The sequence below is a fragment of the Gymnogyps californianus genome, chromosome 3, assembly GCF_018139145.2.
Source record: "Gymnogyps californianus isolate 813 chromosome 3, ASM1813914v2, whole genome shotgun sequence".
Taxonomy (NCBI): Eukaryota; Metazoa; Chordata; class Aves; order Accipitriformes; family Cathartidae; genus Gymnogyps; species Gymnogyps californianus.
In genome coordinates, this window is record NC_059473.1 from 33,094,795 (window position 1) to 33,116,457 (window position 21,663).

At 39.7% G+C, this 21,663-nt stretch overlaps 1 protein-coding gene across 1 annotated transcript in view; it reads right to left on the bottom strand.

Annotated features, from left to right (window-relative positions):
* DAAM2 (dishevelled associated activator of morphogenesis 2) overlaps nucleotides 1-21,663 on the bottom strand; it is a 147,943-nt gene that overhangs the window by 60,623 nt on the left and 65,657 nt on the right. Inside the window, exons 4-6 of the mRNA XM_050894758.1 lie at nucleotides 17,312-17,386; nucleotides 10,733-10,827; nucleotides 3,725-4,058 (exon numbers count right to left, since the gene is read on the bottom strand). Of these exons, the coding sequence (XP_050750715.1) occupies nucleotides 3,725-4,058; nucleotides 10,733-10,827; nucleotides 17,312-17,386 (504 nt within the window). The remainder of the gene's footprint in view (nucleotides 1-3,724; nucleotides 4,059-10,732; nucleotides 10,828-17,311; nucleotides 17,387-21,663) is intronic.

Below are 21,663 nucleotides of genomic sequence, written 5' to 3' on the forward strand. Positions count from 1 at the left end.
CACTCAGGAATCTCACTGTAATTTGGATTTTGACTTTAGATACACTGGTATAAAACTGTAAGTTTCCTGTTCAAATAGGAGGAGTTACAGCAGGACAGAGCCAATGCAAGTTTAGTAAGAACCGTATCTTAAGTCGCAGCTTTCCTTCTCTACTAATTCACCAGTTGCTGGGTCCTCTGACTATTTTTGGCAAGGTGTGCCAGGTAGCAAGAGTTGTGCTTAGAACACTGACCAGCAATAATCAACTTCTGACATTCAACGAAACATGCCATATTTTATGTTACCGTGTTAAATACATGATCTCTGCATCACTCCACCACACTTGAGCACGTGCAAATTGGAAATAATCAGTGTTCCAGTCTAAAGTTGTCAGCAGCAAGTTATGCATGAGCTCAAGTTTTAGATGGTTGCCAGTAAATAATTCTGAACCTCTCTCCCTCCTTCTTACAAAGAAGAGTGGAAGCAGACCCATGCACTCCAAATTTTTATTCATCACCACGATATTCCTCTGCAAGAAGGCAAAAACAAGAAAACAATTTGTGTGGGGAAAAGTAGATCTGGAACAGTGTTTCTTACATTTACTTTCTGATTCCTCAAAGTACATAGTGCTGGTCACCACAGATGATATGGGGAGAGTGGGACACTTAGATTTACTGCAATCTGCAAGAGGGGAAAATAAATCCAAACACATAGTATATAAAATGCCAGCTTTCATAGATGAGGAGGGATAAATTGACAGTGAGGTGGCTGAAAGGGATGAAGAATATTATCAGCCACTGCTGTCAGGAAGGCAACTGAAGGAAAAGCAACAATTGCAGTGATGTTGTCAGAGGTCAGTGTTACCTGTAAGTTATTTATTGGCCTTTCCAATAAAAGTGGGCTCAGTACAGTTTCCAGAAAGCCCTACACTTTTTACTTCACAAGAACTGAATGTGATTTCCAAAACTGAGAATCTGAAATTATTCTCCTCTTAGGTATTGTGTCTCTAATTTGGCCATTGTCTTAGGGAGCTAGATCTAGAGAAAGTCTGAGCAGTGCCTTTGCAGTTCCCCGCTGTCCTTTTTTGCCCCCATTAGAATCAGTCTGCAATAATGAACCGTAGAGCCAAAGGAATAAATTCCTACTCTGCACATTCAAAGTATGTTTCTCCTGTTCCTACAGTTTAGTTCATTTTTTATCACTTTTCACAGAAAGAATTCTCATTTCTTGGTTCTGCCATATCCCTAGCTGTGGGCGATCATTTTCAACAGAACAGTGAATAGGTGTGGACAGTCAAAGTCAACCTAAAGCTGCAAGCTCTAAACTGTTCAGACACTTCAATACACTGAGTGATGCTGCTAGTTGCTCAAGCTACATGAAACACATCCCCAAAAGAGTTCACTTTGAAAGGTAAAGGATCTCTTCAGATACTTGCAAAGTCTGGGTTACAAAGATTACACTCAGGACTAGGATAAAGAAAAAAAGGCTTTCACTGGCTTTCATTGTACACCACATCTTTGAAGTTTACAGTAAAGGTATAGGATAAGTGTTGTCAGTTCATCCTTTTCTTAAAATGGCCTCCCATTATCAAGTTACAGTGGATGCTTCTCTTGATAATGAGCTGCAAGACCGTTCTGAGACACAGGTGTGGGAGGGCAAGAGGCAAGGAGATACAACGCTTTCTTAACTGACAAGTCCTAGAGTATCAGAGAATCTTCCACTAAAACATAAGGAAGACCATGACCACATTTGTTTCATCAGCATTTAAAAAATCCCCAGTCTCTCTGTTAGAAGAAAATGACTGAAGATGGATGAAGAATGTCTTTGGATGAACCCTTACCTCCTCAAAATTAAACTCAAGCTATTGCTGAGTGTAGAGGTGAGGTTTTTTTGTTTTAAGAAAGAAAAAAGAGAGAGTATCCATTTATCTTTCATTTTTTCCCCAATGGAAAAGCATTTTGACAAAAGCAAGCATTTACGCAAAGTACTCTTTCATGAATGTGAGAGTTGGTAAGCATCTGCAAATGATTACATCAGATTCCTCAAAAGCTCAGCTGTACAAGACCTGTGCTACCACACTTTGCCCAGCAATGACTTGTCTCAGTTATTCAGTAAATTTTAAACCAATATAAAAAGAGGGAGAGAGAGGACCCAAATAAGAGGCATTGAGTAAACTCAGCATCTATCTCCCATATGGGCTTATTAAGCAGAGTCACTTGGTTAAGTAAGGATAAGTTAACACAAGACCACAAGTGTTGTCAGGGCCATGAGTTACCACTGCTTTTTGCTGAGCATCTAAGCTTATCCCCACCTGTCTCCCAGGTATACAAGAATGTTAAATTAATTCAGGAAGGATTCTTTATTTCAGCTAATTACTAGAGAATAAGCTGGTTTTAAAGTTTTTCCTTCTCTCTTCCATAGGCAGTCCACATTAACCTGCTTACTTTTCTGTACATGGCTTACTTTTCTGCTTCTGCATCGGTCATTCCTATCCTACTCCTGTACTAAAGAATGGTGACATATTCTTATGACTGCAGCTGTAATCTTTTCACCTTCCAACTTTTACTGTAATTACTATTTTCTCTATTGAAATAGCCTCAGGACCTTTAAAATGAGATCTAAAGGCCCTCCCATTCTGGAGTCATACATCAGACATCTCATACCTGTATATTGAAGACATGCACGAAGTTTGAATAGACAAGCAATGCAAATGGGACAGTGTACACAGAGGGGTGGACCTGTCAATGTCACATATACTTGAGTACCAAGCCAAGATCTCCTGCATCCCAGTCTCAGGTCTGAGTCACAGTCAGTGAATCCCATAGTGCATTCAGTTCTAACAACAAACATTGGCAGCTACTGTTCACAAGCACAGACTGTTTCCGCATTTACTTTTACAGTCGTAAGCTCATTGTAGCCCAAAATCCGCTGATGCATTAGCTGAGGAGGCAGGAGATAACAGCTGACAGAAACCAGGATCCAGGACCTGTTGGCCCAACACCACCCTTATCATTTCACCTAAGAAAGAACAGTAAATGGGTGAGGTTACCCTGAAGTTTAGGAGCTACAGCTTCATACACAGCAACAGATTCTGTTACGTCTTTTTGTAAAGGCACTGAGTTGGAAGAGGAACGTTATAATACCAGCCACCAGTATCCACAATAAAAGCCTGTCAATGATCTACTGACCTACCTCAGGGTCTCTGAGATTGAGTTTCCCTTCTGTGTTCTGAATGGGAGTTATCTGAGCCAACAATTGCTAAGTGGTGATGATTCATAAGTTGATTGCTAAGTGGCAATTGAAGTGCCTCCACTGTACTTTATTTAATCCATTGTCTCCATTATTTAATCCACAACTCTTTTATTCCTAAGTTAAGGGCTTTAAAATCAGGACAGAGGGTCCTGCCATTCTGTGGCTTCAGCTTCGAGGGCAGAACAAATCATTACCACCCCAGAAATGCCATCAGGTTAGAGTACGAACAGACTAGCAGCTTTCATTTAACATCGCAAACACCCATTTTCAGGTAAAATATACGGGATTTTAAGTTAGCATTAATGACAAGCAATCAGGTCTTAAAAATATATATATATGCTGATAATCTATTTGAGGAAGTGCCCTTCCTAAAACAAAATGAGAAATATCGTGTTTTTACTACCTAGCAAGTTTGCAATTCATGCACTGTAAAAATCACTCCCTGCAGAGATTTGTCATACTGGGTATTTCTGGCAAGGTATCCTCCTTGTACCTGGAATCTTGTCCTTTCTGCAGCATAGACTTGGTAGTGAAGCATGGCTTGCAAGACTTTCTTGTGACCATCTGGTACCAAGCAGACAGCCCCTAGGATCTCCAGCACAGCAATCTTGGTCTTAATGTTCTCAGTCCGTAAGCTCTGGGAGATGATGTTGATACTCTCTGGATGAGCCAGGACGTGAGCCCGTCCTTGGGAGTTGTTCATCAGTGCCTTGATACACCCTATAACGGATGTGTGTATACGGCTCTCTGAGGTCTCATAGTCCATGCTCTTCAGGAAGTTCAGCAAACAGCTCAGGCCATCCAGCTCAATAAACCTGGTCACAAACCTGAAAAAAAAACAGGTAGGAAAAATAAGGAAAGCAGACCAAAGGCAATTTATTCAAAAGATACCATATTATTCAACTCTGCATCTGTAAAAGCTGGCTAGTTTTTAGCCTAAAGTTCACAGAATAATTCCCAGGTATTTAAAACCAAACCAAAACAAACAAAACAAAAAAAGAGAGAAAACAGACTAGCTAATAATGGTGTGCCACATAGTTTCAAGGTAATTATATTCTGTCACCTTATGACCCTACTGTTCAGTCACTGTGTTTGTTGCTGTTATCACCAAACATCTACTGTGGTCCACCCCAAGAGCTGCCACACTTTCAAGGCTGAACGGATTCTTTCAAATTGCTACATCTTTCATACATGCTAATACACACATGATACATTTTCATACAGATTCATCACCACACTTTTAATTATGAGTTCAGATTATCTTGACCATTTTTAGACTTAGGTCAAACTTTTAGCCAATACTACTTATAGGCTTCCACCTCCAGGAGCTGGGTACACTGACAGAGGCAAACTCATTACCACCATGTCTGTCAGCTGTACTAACTTCACACTCTGATCCCATGATATACGTATAGGAACATATTATATTTAAAAGGGACATGTTCTTCAGTAAAAGGCAAAGCTCCTAGAATGGCCTTGTCTGATTTTTTTTGGTTTGATTGTTTGTTTTTAGTTTGAGGAGGTATATTAAGGATGGAACAGGTCCACTGTCAACCTGCAGTAGCAAAATGTACAGTAAAAACATCATAAATAGAGGAAATACAGAATTAATCAGTTACCAAATGACACATCAAAGATTGAACCTATAGTAGGACAGGTTTATTTTGACTATTGACATCACTAGAGTTCTGTTTCTACTGTATTCTACCATAAAATCTGCCTTTCTTCAGGTTAAGATTATGGAAACTGAGGATGAAAACAATCTAGGAGAAAGTTCTTGGAAAAGTTTAAGGTTTTGTTGAAAACCATGGTTAAAAAATCCAGATGGGTCAAATTAGGCCATGCAGACAGCCTCCTAGACAAATCAATAGAAAAGGATGGAATTATATAAGTCAGTTCAAACTAATCATTCTAGCAATGTTTCATTTAGAGTTCCCAGGCTTAAAAATGGGGATTCAAAGATATGAAAAGGGCTGCAAATAATTTCTCTAGATCACTTTGTTTACTTCCTGCCTCCTCTAACAGGTCGTTCAGGTAGGTGCACTTTTTTAGAATGTCTGAATGCAAAACCATGTGAATTACATTTGAATTTTCAGTCTACCAAAATGTACACCAACAATAATATGTCCATGACCACGCTTTAAACAGCATAATGTAGAAAGACACCTCAAACAAATGAAGAGGTTGTTAACAATTGCCACCTCTGTAACAAAAATACCAAAAGTCTGTGTTACTGTGCTTTTACCCAGCCCCTCTTCCTCCCTGTTGGATACTTCCTAATGTGCTGTCTTTCTCTTTTCTGTCCTTAAGTGAGATGCTGTTCCTAATATGCATCAGTAATGGAAGCACCATACTGAAAGACTGGTCTCTGTTCATGTGTCTGCACCAGCCGGACAAACCTAAGCCATACTTATATATCTCCTGGATAATATGGACTTGACATATGTATGGTCTTCTGGTGGTTACACCCCACACCACACAGGAATTTTCAGGGCCTACCTGAAAGTTATGCTCACCATGCTGATAGATTTGCCAACTTTCAGCTTATTTGGGCCAGAAGTTTGAAAAGAAACATGGCAAAGCCTGGTGCTTTCAACAAAGTTTCGGTCTGAGGTTTGGGCTTTGTTCAAAATTGAATTTCAAAGTGAATACCAGAGTAAGGGCAAGCACACACAGGAACACGTGTGCACCAAAAATGAAAACAAGGTTTAGTTGAACCCTGCTAAGACAATCTGCCGAGTTTCACGCAGGTCTGATTGCACATTCTTTGGATGCATCATCTTGTCTACCCTAACAAATCATAGGAGCAAAAGCCCCTCTGCCTCCAGGCCAGAGAGTGGGATCAGCATTGTGCACCAGGAATTTGGTAAGTCACTCAAAGCAGTTTGTAATTTAAACTGATTATAGAAAGATTAAACTTAGTTCAGTTTCTGTAATGCATTTAGCTGCTAGCATGCCAAAGATGACTGAAATAAGTGCATTCATGGCTAAAAGAGTTGCTGCTGAGGATGTATTTGGAACCAAAATAAGCACAAACTCAATGTGTTACCAAACAATGTGATGCCAATGACTTCTGAGCATTTCTCTAACCCTGGGCCTAAAGAGCAGAGTTGGTCTTTGCCTCTACTATGGAGGGACTAGTTTAAATTCTCCTCCTCCTCACCTCCAAAGTTCAGTTCTATGAAACCATCCTGTACCTTAGCTATCCCCTCCATCTTTTAGGGGAGAAAAAAAAAAGGCAAAAAAAAGCAGATGTTTTGCTGTTCTTTTCAGTTCCAGGGCTGAGGGAAGACTTAAGATGGATACCTTTCTGAAGATACAGAGCTCTACTGACAAAAGAAAACATCCTGAAGAAGCAGCTGAACAAAGGGTCCCTTAAACATACTTTCAGATGGAACACCTGGTCTTATGACAAGACATCCAAGGCACTACAACCATCGTGTATTTTAGCCTGCTCTGATGACCATGTGAAAAAAAAAAATGGTAAATGCACAAAAGTCACATTGTCCCAATTAAGTACAATCCCTTACTAAATTCACTGGCAGAGCAATTTTTCTAGAACTGTTTGGATGAGGTCATTCCAAAAAGGAGGCATGTGCAGGAAAGTGGTGTGTGTCACAGACCTTGATTAATGACACAATTTAAAACAATGTTGGGATTTTCCTGTACTCTTCCTAGTCCAGAGAGAACACAGTAAGCTGCATTACTCAATAGGAAGCAAAACCAAGTACCTTCCCATTTCAGCTGACATAAGAAGCAAGAATCAAATGATGATTTTCACCTTCCTTTTCCAAAACACTTAATTCCCTATTCTCCAGAAAAGCCAGAAATCACGCAAGAGGGACATAAAGAAACGGCAATAGCAGTTTCTGGGCCAACAGACACTCTCAATATGAGGATTTTCTCGGTGTGGGGACATCTGTACAGAAGAGAAAAACAAGTGGGATTTAGCTGACAGGGTGAGAGCCATAATCCTCACACTGTTTGGTGTTTGTGCATCTGTATGTCTGTAAACAGGGATGTGCATGTATGTGTGTGAGTGTACATGCAAAAGCAAACCCAACTCATACAAATAAAGTACCTTCTTCCTCACAATATACACATGTGTAACTAACTGCCATTCTATACATCCTGTATGCTGCAAAGTAAGGTCTTGTTCTAGACTGGAAGGTGTAAAGTTAAGCATATTTGCCAACGCGTTCTGGCTAACACATTCAAAAACTCAAGTGTAAATAAAGCAGGGTGTGTTTTAATAGGTGCTAAACAAGCAAATTAAAGCCTAACCTCACCTCAGACTCTCACTTGACCAGTTTAGCACACTTTAAAAGGCAGGGCGCCTCTTAGCCTTTCAAGTTTTAGAGAGTGCTGATCAGAATGAGTTAGCTAGCTCTAATAACAAACCTTTCATCCAAATACAGATGCGGCGGCCTAAGAGGTAATGACGCACTGATGGATTCCAAGTGTAGGGGGAGACAGCCTCCCTGGGAGACTTGATCCAGCTCAGGAAAGACAGATAGATCATATGCTGTGGGTGTGCAGAGAGCAGGATGTTCCCACCCTGTTAAAAGCCAAGGCTACACTTCCCTGCAGCATCAGTTTTTGAATCAGGGGGCAAGCATAATCCAGACAACTACTGAATGGCTGAAAAATTCAGCATCGTGGATTTTGCTTGCTGGATGTATAAATGATCATCTCCAGTATGTATTTGAATGAAACATGGCTAAATCAAACAGAAATAACAGGAGGTATATCTGAATTAAACAAAAGGAGAAAAGCAGACAGCAAAGGGAGTTAGTGATGATTCAGACTAAAGGAAGTATTTTCCTGGGGTTCCAAAAAGTGATACTTTTGCTGCACTTCTGAACCTCCATTTTTGGGCACTAAAATACCAAAAGAAAAGCTCTTATCTCACTGCTTCTGTCCAACAGTTTGTCATCACACTTGTTTATAGTCGTAAGTTCTTACAAACCTAAAAGAAAATGTGTTTCCTTACAAGATGCAGATGTGGCTTTTTTGTTCTCTAAGGCTGGGGTTGTTCCTGCGTGCTGGGACATAACCTGGCTTTACTATTTCAGTGCAGCTTCTAAATATCAGCACAAAAATCACTTGCTCAAATGGGGCCAACTAGCTGCCCAGGGATGCTTCTATCACCTTTTCTCCAAAGAGGAGAGGAACTTGAGTTTGGGTAGGTCTGCTTCAGTTTTTGTTGCTGTTAGAACTGATGGGTTGGAATAGAGGCACAGATTAGTACCATTACTCTGCATTTTCTACTAGAAGAGACACAGTTCTACAGTAAAATAAAACACAGAGTCAAACACATGCATTTTTCTTCTTTTGATTCCTCTAGATCAGAGAATTCAAGCAGAGGAGCCTACTGGTAAGCTGTCAGAGCCCCTGTGTACCCTACCATCACAAATGGATACCAGACAGTTCATCCTGTATGAATTTAGGTCTCTATTTTCTTCAGAGGCCTGAAGAACAGAAGTGGCAAGCAAAATACGATTTGATGTCCAAATTCAACTAGAAAGACTAGTATTTTGAAGGTTGGGTATCGTACTGCTTATGAGAGGGATTTGATGGAGCTGAGGGCCTCTCTACTGCAACCTTTCCATCAAGAAGAAATTGGCTTGTTGATCAGGCATTGGCATGCAGCCCATTTGGCAGCTAACGAATTGAGTCGCTGGAAATTAGTTGAGACATAGGACTTAACTCAAAATTTGGCTTAGCTTAACTATTTAAAAAAAAAAAGCCCCATAACCATCGCCAGCGATTTAGAAGAGAACACTTTATAGGGCAGCTCATAGATGCTTGTACTGAAGCTTGTTAGGGTTATTATAAACAGATGAAGCAACAGGCTGTTGTCAAGGGGATCCAGCAGAAGCAATATAGGTCTGAGAAGGAAAACCTTGCAAGGCTTTGAGCAAAAGACATTTCTCTTTCTTCTCTATTGCCTTGCTCTCAACAAGGAGGCCGGGCTGTCCTATTCAAAATGACAGAGCAGAACAACCAATGGTGGCTACCAAAGTGTTTCAGCTGGACATAGCAGAGAGGCCTTGCTGCTGTGGCTATACTCAATGAAAGCTATCACTTTCACAGAGTAAGCATCAAACTAGCTTCACATTAATGTAACAGAGTTGCTACATCAAGTCTCAACAGCACAGGACTTCGGTTTAAAGTCCTTGTAAGAGCTGGGAGTTTGGCAGTTGTCTTAGCTTCCATTTTAACATAAAGTCCAGCTGCATTTTACTGTGTTCTCTGCTTTAGGACAGTCATAGACAGGATCAGTCAGTCACTTATCCCCTTGGGCTAGGTCTCAATATAGGCCACTGTTTTTCCACTTCAGCGTTAAAAGCACTCACCCTACCCACATGCTAAAGTTACCAAAGCCTGATGAATCTTTATGCCTCAGAGGAGCATCAGAATCTGGCTTTGTGCTCTCTTACAGCCCGTCACAACAGGAGGTAAAAACCTCAGGTTTAAGCTGGTGTGTTCTACCTCACACTTGCCGTGATATGAGAAGCTGCATGCAGTCAACTTTTTAAACATCATGAAGGGGAGAAGCACAAGCAGCACTTAGCTCTGCAAGAAGTCCCAGAAATATCTTCACTTCAAGTCAACGTAACTGCAATGCAAATTCTTTGAGATAATTTTTTGGGTTGTCTTTATTTATTTAAGTAATTAATTTGTTTGGTTTGGTTAGGTTCCCCTCCCCCAAAAAACCCTGTTCCCTTAGGCATTACTGAAGCTCTCTGAAACTATGACTTCAGCATAGTGTGGATGCAAACACATTTGGCCTATTTTGGGCCCAATACAAAGACACTCAGAAACTTTTTGACCGAGTGTTTCCTGAGATCATATCAACTATAGTTATTGCTTCTGCACAATGCTTTTCTAAGTGTTAAATGGAAAAGGTTTCTATGCTAGTTAGTTTGCTATTATTCAGAGCTTTGTTCCCAGAAAAACAAAGATGACCATACCTTCAAAGACACAGTACACAATAAAGTCTCTTAACATTTCTCTACACCACAGTTACACACAGAACAGGAAGAATGCCAAATCAGGTGATGTCAGATGGATTAGCTGCTTTGTACCAAACAGTTCACATTACTAAAGATAAGGGGAAGCTTGAATTCAAAGTTCAGAGTAGAGGCTGAGATTTCGACTAACGTAATGTGAATCAAATTACATGAGACGTTCAGGGGGCTATGAAGTCTAAAATCTGATCTTCATTGTCATTACCTGTGTTTGCACATATCTGCCACAGGTTTTTCACAGCAGACTTTGTCTTTTATTTTCCTGAAGCTACATGCTTCAGCATTAGTGTGCCCTCCCAACTAGGCAGGTTCAGACCAGGGACTGCAGGGCGCTCTGTGGATTGTCTGAAATATCAGAGAGGCTTGTGTGAGGTAAGACAATGAGGTTTCTGTCCTTGCCACTCTTTCCCGTGTCACATCTGACCATAGGGAGGCAGTGAATTGTGATGAAAGATGAACAACATTACCTCATGGGCTGAGTCCGCAGAGCTGTCTTCAAGTCTTCAACTATTTTATTTTTCATTTCTGTTTCTTCTTCATCGAAAGCATACAGAGTCTGCATCTGTTCAGAAAAGAAGATGACAATCAGGAAAGCTCAGGCTGCCTGGAAGCTAAGAGACAGGACGGGAATTATGAAAAACAGCTATCCCATCAACCCATGCAGAGGTGCCTGCTGACCTCTCACCAGGAAAGCAGCGCCTCAGCTACAAAACTGAATCCAGATGAGGCTGCTCATGTGGACTGGCAGCAGCATACTGCTTTGCCACATTGGCTAAACTACGGTTCTCAGATTACCCCCCAAAAATCATACTTGCCAGTATGCCCTCAGAAAACTGTACTTAATTTGGAACAGTGATCTGCTGTGGTGATCTATGGATATGTGAGGCAAAGTTTGTCGGGAGAGGTAATATCTTTTATTAGACTGACATGGCTGGAGGGATTTAGGGGGAAAAAAAAGAAGAAAAAAACCCAGACTTGTGTGTCAGGTTTCAAAGCATAAAAGCTTTTTCTTCAAGTGACTAAACAGCCTGCAAGTCCCCTGAATTACAGTTTGTGTACATACAAGTTTGACTTTTCTTCCCCACGCCAAGTATATCACCTGTTTTAAGATACTGATTTTCCCTATACACTGTGCCTTTGCTTATTAGGAACATTTACTGCAAAAAGCTGGAGCATCATAAAATCCCTGACTCTGTCTTTTAACAAGTAAACTGAAGCACACGGAGACTAGATTTTCCCCCAGTATGCAGCTTGAGGTAACTAGAGCTTGCAGTCAACTAGAACTGAAGATGCTGTGGGTCACTGTAAATTATGGTGAGAGACGATGAGTGGAATACATGCAAAAAATAAGGTTCTTGAAGTCAGACAATGCCATTAAAAAAAGTGGTATATGAGGAGATCAGGGTTCCAGATCTACACTCAGCACCACTGCAACCTTGTGATGTGAAGCAAGACTCTTCAGTGCCCATCACATATACCATTCAGGCTCACAGCTTCACTGTGTGACTTTTTAAAAAGTCAAGACTCAATGCTGAAAATCCTTAGCCTATAGCTATGTCTTCTTAGTCGCTTTAATTGTAATACAGAGAGGATAAATGACTCCCTTATTGGCAGGACTTCTTGGGGATATCACTCAGTGGTATCTGGAAAGCAGCTCTGAATCCCTTCTCAAATGAATAACCCAATTAAACTAGTATCATCTATCAGGGATCTGATATTATACCTCTCTGTGGTGGAATCTGAGTAGCTACAATTATGGCCCATTACAGCAAAATATTTAAGTCTTTATTTTACCGTTCAGCAAGCACCAAGGAAAACCTTCCTCTCACCGGAACTTCCTTTAACCCTCCCCCCCACCCCCCAACACCTCACTTCCCTTGGAAGTGCTCCCATGTTGCTTGCTTTTGCAAACCATGTGGTGCCAACACACGTCGGATCCTGAGGGTGGTCATTTGGCTACATGCCGTTGCTGTCTTATGCTGAACAGCTGGCATAGGGAGATGTGTTTCACTCTAGGGGTCCTCTCTCTGATCCACGCTGAAGTCAAATTCACTCAGGAACAGAGCAAGCTATTTCCTGCCCTAATGGAATGACAGAGCGCTACTGATGGAAAATGAGCTGATGATGTTTTATCTTTTGCCAGCATCCCCCGACAGCCAGAAACATAAATTGAAATGCTTAAGCCAAGCCATATATGATCCCTCTCTTCGAAAAATAAACAGAAATCCTGAACAGGCATTATGGAATCTCAATGGCAGAGTCCTGGGGTGTGATTTGGGGCTTGATTTGTATTTTCTTGGGTAACAGCCCATCTGGTCATCTTTCCTTTGGCCCATAAATGCTCCTTTGAAAGGCTCCCTTTCCTCCAACAGCTTAATTTCTCCTCTGAGCCATTGTGGGGGGAAAGCAAATGGATGGTAGGAAGGTGCTCAACAGTATTCCGTTCAGAGTGAAAAAGGCCCATTTCCAAATGAAACAAATACAAATAATCCTGCCTTTACAACAGAGGGTGATTATAGAAAACCCCTTTTCTAAAGCTGCAGGCAGCCAAGAGCCCTTCATTTCTCACTCCTGTGCATGGCCAGGAACTCAAATCCTCATGCCCTCTCTAAAGACAGACTGGTCACGCGTTTGCATTATGAAATAGCTTTCTCGGCAAGAGTTATAGAAAACATAACTGTCCCTGGGAGACAGAGGGGAGGGAACTGTCATTATTTGCGGCTGGATTTCATTAATGTGCCTGACTGATGAATTGCTTTCCTGAACTACAAACTGCACTCGAGGACTAATGTCTGCTGTGCTCAGGATGCAGCTAGTTACTATCAGTCAACCAAACATACTAGGAAGAAGAAGTAAAATAGTGCCAGGTCCTTATCTGGTCCCTAGAAAGTGGTATACATAAGGCTCTTTTTTACAAGCACATTTTGCATATTTGAAGTTTTCCAGATTAAGTGCATCACCGAGGAAAGTATAGCATCTAGTTACCTGATTTGCCAATTCAAAAAAATTCACGGGTTTGTGAAAACAGTCATTCACATGGAATTTTATGTGTAAAACTTCAGGTAGCCCAAGAAATTACTTTCAAAAATTTGGCTCCATTTAAAATGGAATATTTTAGTTTTATTAAAAGCACAGATTAATTCCCACACCTTATCCTAATGGCTAATCATTCCCCTAAACTGCTGGGAAGGAAAATACAGGACCACAATGACAGTATATGTGAGAAAGAGAGAGGGGAAAAAAAAAAGAAAAAAAAGGACATAAACTAGCATCAGCAATACACTGTATGATGGACCTAGTTTTACTTAACAGTCTCATACAAATGAAATGAAAAAAGAAAGAAGCAAATAGAATAAATAGTGAAAAAGCAACTTGGATGTTCTGATTTCTCATTATAGTCCAAGCTCTTTCTTTAGATCTTGTCTAAAATCATAACTAACAAAGTGTTATCATTATAGAAATCACTTCCAGTTCATAAACAAATACAAGTAAAATTAAAATCAAAATTTGATAAAAAAATGTTGTATTGCATGCCTCCTATGACATAGCTGGACAATACTACATTAAAACATTTCTTCAAAGAAAACAAGTCAGTTGAAATTCAAGGTGCACCACATCTCTAACTACATTAAGGCTGAACTAGGAGAATAAACTATGAATCATAAACTATGAATAGATGTAATTTAAAAAACCTGAACTTTTAAGCAAATAGTTTAAAGTGACGTAAATGTCACCTAATCCAGATGGAGGAGTCATCATCCACCTGCTAAATTCTGCTGAAAGATACATATTTTTAACATGCTGTGAAGCTACTCTGCCCTGAACAAATGCTTTCTGAGTCAAGGAAAAGCAGCCTGGTTACAGCTGTATTTATTAATCTTGACCTCTGCCTCATACTCTCGACCTAGCCATCTCTCCAGAAAAGCTGGATCTGCAACTACTGTTCACCTGAAAGTCTCTCTGTGGAAATGCATACACAGCCAAGCTCATAAAAGCAATACAGTGCTGTCAGAAGTTTTCCTCCCCAGTAAAGTGAGGGCTGTGCTTATTTGTGCTGCCAAGCAGACAGTATCATGGGGTGAGGAGGGCAGGAGGAGCACATGGAGGTTTCTCTACATGTGATATTAACAGGGCAGCTGCTCCATTTTCAAGAAAAGAAGTTTTGTGTGTTGATGAATCAGCAGAAGATGACAATGACCTTGATAATGGAAATGGTCTCTAGTTGTGGGTGTGCAACCTGTCCACAATCACCAGTATTACTTATAGCATGTAGACATTAGAGGACTGGGCAAATTTGGAGGCTCCTTTTTCTGAATTAGACATCATTAGCAGCTGTCCCTTTCTCTTAAGGACTGGTCTAGAAGACAATCTACCAATGATCTACTTGACCCCTTCCTTTCAGTCAGGCTACCTGAAGGATGGGACAGTCCCTCCACAGGAATTGCACACTACAGACTAGTGAAGAGATCCAGTTTTACTGTCATACACTCTTGTAAGAATTGGGTTTAAAAACTATTAAAATCTAAAAAGTCACAGCAACTGAAACAATTGTGGGAACAGAACTGGACCTAAAATGCATGGCTTTTTGAACTGGATCAGGAATCTGTGACCTAAAGTGCTTCCTAACATAGTGGTCTAAGGTTACAAGTAGGGAATGTCAAACATGTCAGGAATCACCACATTGCTCTCAAGCATAATTTATGTGGGGCAGATACGATGGGTAACACTGCAGCAGGTCTTCTGAGAAAATGATCCTTGAGCACACAGGCCTTGGCCTGCTGAAATCCACAGAAAGATTCTTAATGATATCAGCAGGATAAAGGTGCCATTTCCATTTTATCAGTGGGTAGGAAGAACTTTTTTGCCAAGCTAATATATAAAAAAGAACTTCATAATTAAACAAAAGGATATAGAAGAAGATGTGAAAGCTGCCTGTAGAAAGATTCTTATGCAGTTAATTCACAGGTGATGCAAAGATTAAATTTTATTAAAAAACAGGACTTAAGGCATTTTAAACTAACACTACTGTGCTTATTGCTACCATTTCCACTCTAATACTTCTTGCAGTATTTCTAATTAAAATATTGCAATACCTGAGAGTGCCCAAGAGACACAAACTGAAATAGAGTAGACAGTGTCAGGAAGCAACATGAAACATGTTTTTCTTTCACCACTTCTGAGCCAACTCCACTTGGATGAAGTTTAAAAAAAAAAAAATTTAAAAAACCCCACCACTAAATTTAGGACTGAAATTATAAGGCACCCAAAATAACCGTTTGGAAGTAAAGAATCTCAGAGGCCTAAATAATAATGAATAGAACATGTCTTTTAAAGTGTGTTGGAACTGGTTCTCAGCTGTATTACTCTAGTTTTCCGCTGATACAATTCCTGTGAAATCAAGTCAACTAAGTTTCACCTGCCTAAAAATGAAGCAACTAAGTGCTAAATCAGAAGCAGGGGTTTTAACCCCAGTGTGTCTTCTCAACACTTCAAGTATAAGAGTAAATCATAAGGCTTGAAGCCGAATAAAAGGTTGTCAATCATTCAGTGCTGAGGCATGCAAACAACATTACCAGGGCTGGTGTTTATTGGTGCTCTTAAAACATGTTTAAAATTAGAAACATAGGCCAAAATGTAGTCTCATTCCATGGAACTGCTCCAGATTTACAATAGTGGCGTGTACATATTCACTCCAGGTTTACATCAAGATCATTTAAAGACTAATCCAAAAGTCACTGAAATCAATGGAAAAACTTTCAGTAGATTCAAGAGGCCTTGGATCAAATCCTACCAGAAGTATTTGGCTCACTGACATTGCAAGGTTTCATACTTATTTTTTTCCTTAATGGCCCTTGTAGAGCAAATCTGTTCAGTCAGAAAATCAAAGCACAGTGTCATGCCAGTCACAAAAGCTCAATCTCTTTTCTCAAAACAAGTCCATATTCTTTCTGTTCCATTACTCTGCCCCAAGAAAATCTGGCATGAAGGAAGGTGATCATTTTGTTTGTTCATGACTCACAGTAGAAAGCAGCTTTTCGTTTATCCTTTTACAGTGAGTTGTAATAACTTGTAAATCTTGATTTCTTTTTACTGAGCAAGACATATTTCACCATGAGAAATGCATCAGTATTGACACATTTAGCATCCATTAAGGCATTATTTTTATAAAATTATTTTATAGCTCATATCCACAATACAAAAGTTGCAGAGAAGCCTTTAGAAATCAAACATAAAAGCATAAGTAAACAAACAAGGTGTGCTACCTAAGACGCTAGGAACAGAATTCTATCATCACTTCTGCACAACTGCCAAAAAAAGCTGAGTAGACATTGCACATGAATAACTGGAGGCAAAATTTTGACTATAAAATCAGTAAAAGGATCAAATTTCAAAATATAAGATCTACTATATCAAAGGAGATCAGTGGACACTATATGCAGGTGTTCTGCTTCTGCTAGTGACCAGCTCTACTGGATGCTTCAGAGGAAGAGAGATATTATACAGCTATTGAACAAGGACAATTAAAAAAAGTTTTCCTCAAATATCTTGTTGGCTTGTATATGATGTCTAAGGTGTTACAGCCTTATGTTTCTCTATTTATCTGCTCTTATATAAGTAGATATTATCTTACATAAACAACTACCTTTTCTTTAATTCTTCTACTAAACTAATAACCCCAGTGTTATTTTGTAGATTAGTTAGAAATCAATTTGAAACCACACAACAAAACAACTTTACCTAGTTTTCAAATAGTTGCTTTTCTGATTGATCAAATATTCTTTTGAATTTTCATTCCAGAATCTAATTTGATTGCCTTCAGTGCTCAGTATTGCAGAAATAAAAACTGGAAATGCTTATGGTGCTTTCTCATCTATTCTTCTGCTAGAGCAGGGCTCTTTCTTAATACACATACTTGTCTTCTTTCAGAAGTCCTATTTTAAATCAGTCATGCATTTGGGCTAACATTCTTCTTTGGAGACTTCTTCCTAAAGAAACACATCTCTAGGGAAGGAAATCTTCCCTGCTTTGCAGGAGAGGTAACTTACTGCTGCCATGGAATTGATGCGGTCAATGTAGTAATCCGGCCAACTGGTAGCAAGCTTATTAGGATCTTCTTGTTCCTGAAACAGAAAGTTAAACAAGGTTATACAAGGAGCCTTTACAGGATGAAATGCCACTGTAGAACCACCTGGGATTCTTCACTGCACTGCTCTTTATTGTGGTATCTCCCCCCATATTCTTGTACAATGCACATAGATGTGTGGCATTTATTACAAACATTTCTGAAAGTGTAATGTTAGCACTGTCACCATGGTGTGTCAGATAAAAAGAATCCCCTTCAGCTAAGGTTATTAAACACAGAATAATAAAGTTTGATGGAGACTCAGTTATCTTTAGCATCTAAGCAGCAAACCTCAGTCCCTTAAACATACTATGTTTCCAAGTAGAAGGATAGCCCATTTACAGATAACAGGTTTACATTTTGTAGCTTTATATGGACAGATCTTATAAATTATTTTGCCTCTCTATTGCTACAGCAATGGTGGGATTCACCAACAAAGGGCTTTAACATCTGCTATGGAGGGAAAAAAAAAATCAAGTCAAGGAACCTGAAAAGAAGCCAAAAGACTGCCTCATTTTGATGTGATAAACCAAAAAGAGGTTTAGACTGGACATTAGGAAGCATTTCTTTACCGAGAGGGTGGTCATACCCTGGAATAGGCTTCCTAGAGAGGTGGTCAATGCCCCAAGCCTGTCAGTGTTTAAGAGGCATTTGGACAATGCCCTTAATAACATGCTTCAACTTTTGGTCAGCCCTGAAGTGGTCAGGCAGTTGGACTACATGATCATTGTAGGTCCCTTCCAACTGAAATATTCTATTTATTCTATTCGATAAGTTAAGCACAACCTCAGAACATCCAAAGGAACAGAACAGCATCCCCTCAATTACAGTAGGAGCAGTATTAATCCTTCTATCCCTACCTCCCAAATAATGCACCTGAAATAATCTTCACTAGACTAAGCTCAACCAAGCTCATCTTCTAAAAGAAGACCTGCCCCTACTCAGGAACCAATTCTTTCTTGTTCCTTGGCTGCTCAATAGAAATGAGATTTCATTCTAATGGGTCTATTTATTTCTAGATAGGTGTAACAGTCACTGGCAAAATGAAGATTGATTTCTAGGAACCTAATCTCCCATTACAAACTACAAATAACTCATATTAATACACCTAGCATATGATAAGAGATTGAACGACTTGACTCATCCTAAGGACGTCCAAAGATGTACGAAGACTACATGGATCTCACCAATGTTGTCTGTGTATGAATGCTTACTCGTACTAGAAAAGTTACTCTGGAAGATATACAGAACACTATTAAATGTGTAGGTCTATCAGAGTACCTCAGCTATTCCAGAACTGTTTGGTTTAGAGATGAGAAATAGCTCTACATGCTCCCTGCTGAGCCACATTCAGAAAACACCTTGCTACCTGACAAGTTTCTGCCAGGCTACATACCAATACATGGCAACGATTCTGCACAAATCAAAATCTTCATATTTAGAATTAAAAACAAAATCACGACTGAGACTTAGATCTTTCCTTCCCCTCTCTTCATTCCACTGGTCTTTCAACATGTAAACTAAAGCAGTATCTCCATTCACAATACTGACAAAACAGCTTTGTCCCCATCTAGCAAAGGACTGCAGTACAGACACATCCTAGACAGATCACAAGTCTTTACTCAGCCCTTGCATCCAACTGAACAATTAAAAAGAGCAGAAGATTTAAAAAAAGCATCAGATAGTAGACTACCGCTGTATGAAAAGTATGAGAGGCTGGCAAAGTGGCAAGAGATACCAATCACATCCACAGTTGCTATGCACCCACCACCTCACGATAATAAACGGTGCAATTAAGAACAAGATGACATTTCTCAAATTAAGTGAGAAGTTCTGCTGCTTTTCCTTACTTCCCTTTCCTGGGCACAATCAGTAGGAATCTGACGGACCCAAATCCATGTCAAATGGCACATTACAGAAATATGCAACTCCCTACCAATAGCCACTTAGAATTGCCACACCATGTTATTGGTAGACTGCCTTTTGCTGTCCCTTTTCTGTGTAGGATATCTAGTGGCAATCATAACCCTAACAACGGTTTCACACTCGGCAGACCTTAACCTCCCGTGCAAAAGTCAGTATATGACCTTGCTGATGGAAAAATAAATTAAAACATACAATAGATAAATACAGCATTATTTTTATAAGATAATCTTATCATCCCCAAAGAGAACAATAGAGATGGGGAGCTGATCCAGAGGTAGTGAAGTAAGGTCATTCTGCAGGGAACGAGGTTGAGCCACAATCTGAAGTGCAAGGTGTGCTCATATGCCCTTCTGAAATTTTTCTCTGCATAGAATTATAAAAGTCCAAGTGACAGCTATAATTGTTTGCAGAGTACAGGTGACAAGAACATTGTCAGAACAGGGAATACATATGTTCCCTATACTTCTCCTGCTTCCATTCTGAACTCCAAGTAAAGAAACAAACACATGTAAATTAAGGACTGCCTGGATCCATCCTTTATATCCCAAAATAAGCTACAATACCTTTTCTCCTTAAAATTCTTTGGGGAAAAAAAAGTAGAAATGTTGGAATGCCACAACTAACCTTTCTATATGTCTAGTTTAGACATGCAGGCTGAAGAGCATCAGGATAGATACACTAAAAAAATCAAAATTCTGAATAATTTCCTACCTGAACCCAAAGCGCTAGAAATTTCACAATCAGAACCAAGGATAAGAAGACTCTGTATATGTGGTTAGCTTGGCAAATGAGATAAGGTCCTTGGTATGTCCTGCTTTTGACCATTCTACGTCCACTACAGATTGGTCTGAACTCTGAGTCTGTAAGTCTTATGTTTTGGTTTTGTTTTTAATTAGAATTGGGAGAAAATTGGTTTCAGTGGAACACAGCAAGTGTAAGCATTTTTCCTGAACTAAAGCCCAGACTGAAGCTGTACATTGCTGAGGTTAAAAAAGTTTTAGCAGATACTCCACTATGCAATCCTCACTTTCTGAAGTTGTTTCAGCCCAGAAGCATATTAAGCAGAAAAGCCCACCTAATTTCAGTGGTCCTCCACACTCCCTGCTCAGACCAGAATTTTATGGCTGTCAATGTGTGTTTTACTTCACTAGAATAAATGTGATTATGTACTTAAAACCTGGCACTCTATTTCCATTATGAATCCCCAGAAAGCTACTTATACTCAGGATGAACATACAGATTTTTATCCAGCCCCATGAAATCATTAGGTTGCACAGTGTTATTTATAGCAATCACCTGGGCAACATTTTCAAAAGAGAGACAAGTTCACACATGTAGCATCAGAGCCATTGGAAGAAAAAACATTTCATTGCTTAGATTATGTGAGTTCTGCCCATGGTAAGAAATTGCTGTACCATGTTTCCTCTCAGAGAGGGGAAGATAAGTTGAAAATAGAAAGCAATTCGGGGGGGGGGGGGGCAACAACAAGGTGCTGGGGTTTTTTGTTTGTTTTGGTTTTAATGTCTTCAGGGTTTTGACCCTCAAATAAAACCTCAGAGAAAACTGCGAGGCAACTTGATGATAATGGCAAAACCCTTCTCTTGCTCCAGGGGACACAGAGAAGGAAAAAAATAAAAAGCCAAACCAAAAAACGAGGCCCTAATACACAAAGCTACATAGGTATCAAAAGCTGGAAACAATAACCCATCTGTATAAGGGAAAACATTAGCTGAAGGAATCTATTAAAGTGAAGCCTTCTTTTAGCTCCTTGAATAGTATAAATATTACATTAAAAAACAGACGTCAGCTTGTGGACTTTATAAGGGGCCATATCATTCTTCACTGGAGTAACAACTATGTAACTGCTGTGAAAACAGGATCTTGATACTATACAAGCCTGCAATATAGCCAAGGTATTATATAGGCTTTGACACTAATTTGGACAGGCTCCATGCCTTGGTGGAAAGTGGAACTTGTGACTTCATCCCAAATAGGACTTAATAGAGTTCTGCAAATATTTGGACCATCTGAACCAATCAAAATGAAACAAAATAAAACAAAGTATTGTGTGCACAGCTCAGCTGACCCTGACAGCCTTTTTGTGAATCCTGGGAGACCTGGTCCATTGGACAAGCTGTTCTCTAGAGAGCAGAGACCTTTAGTGGATGCCATGTCAGTGGGACAAGCATTTGCAATACAAAGACTGCCATACCAGACATAATCAAGAATTATAGACCACTTCCTTTGTTGCAAAACTTTCTACAAAGAAGTACCAAACACTAGTGTTACAGAAATCATGTGGAAATGCCGGATATTCATGGCTGAGTGGATCATGAAAATGAAAGACAC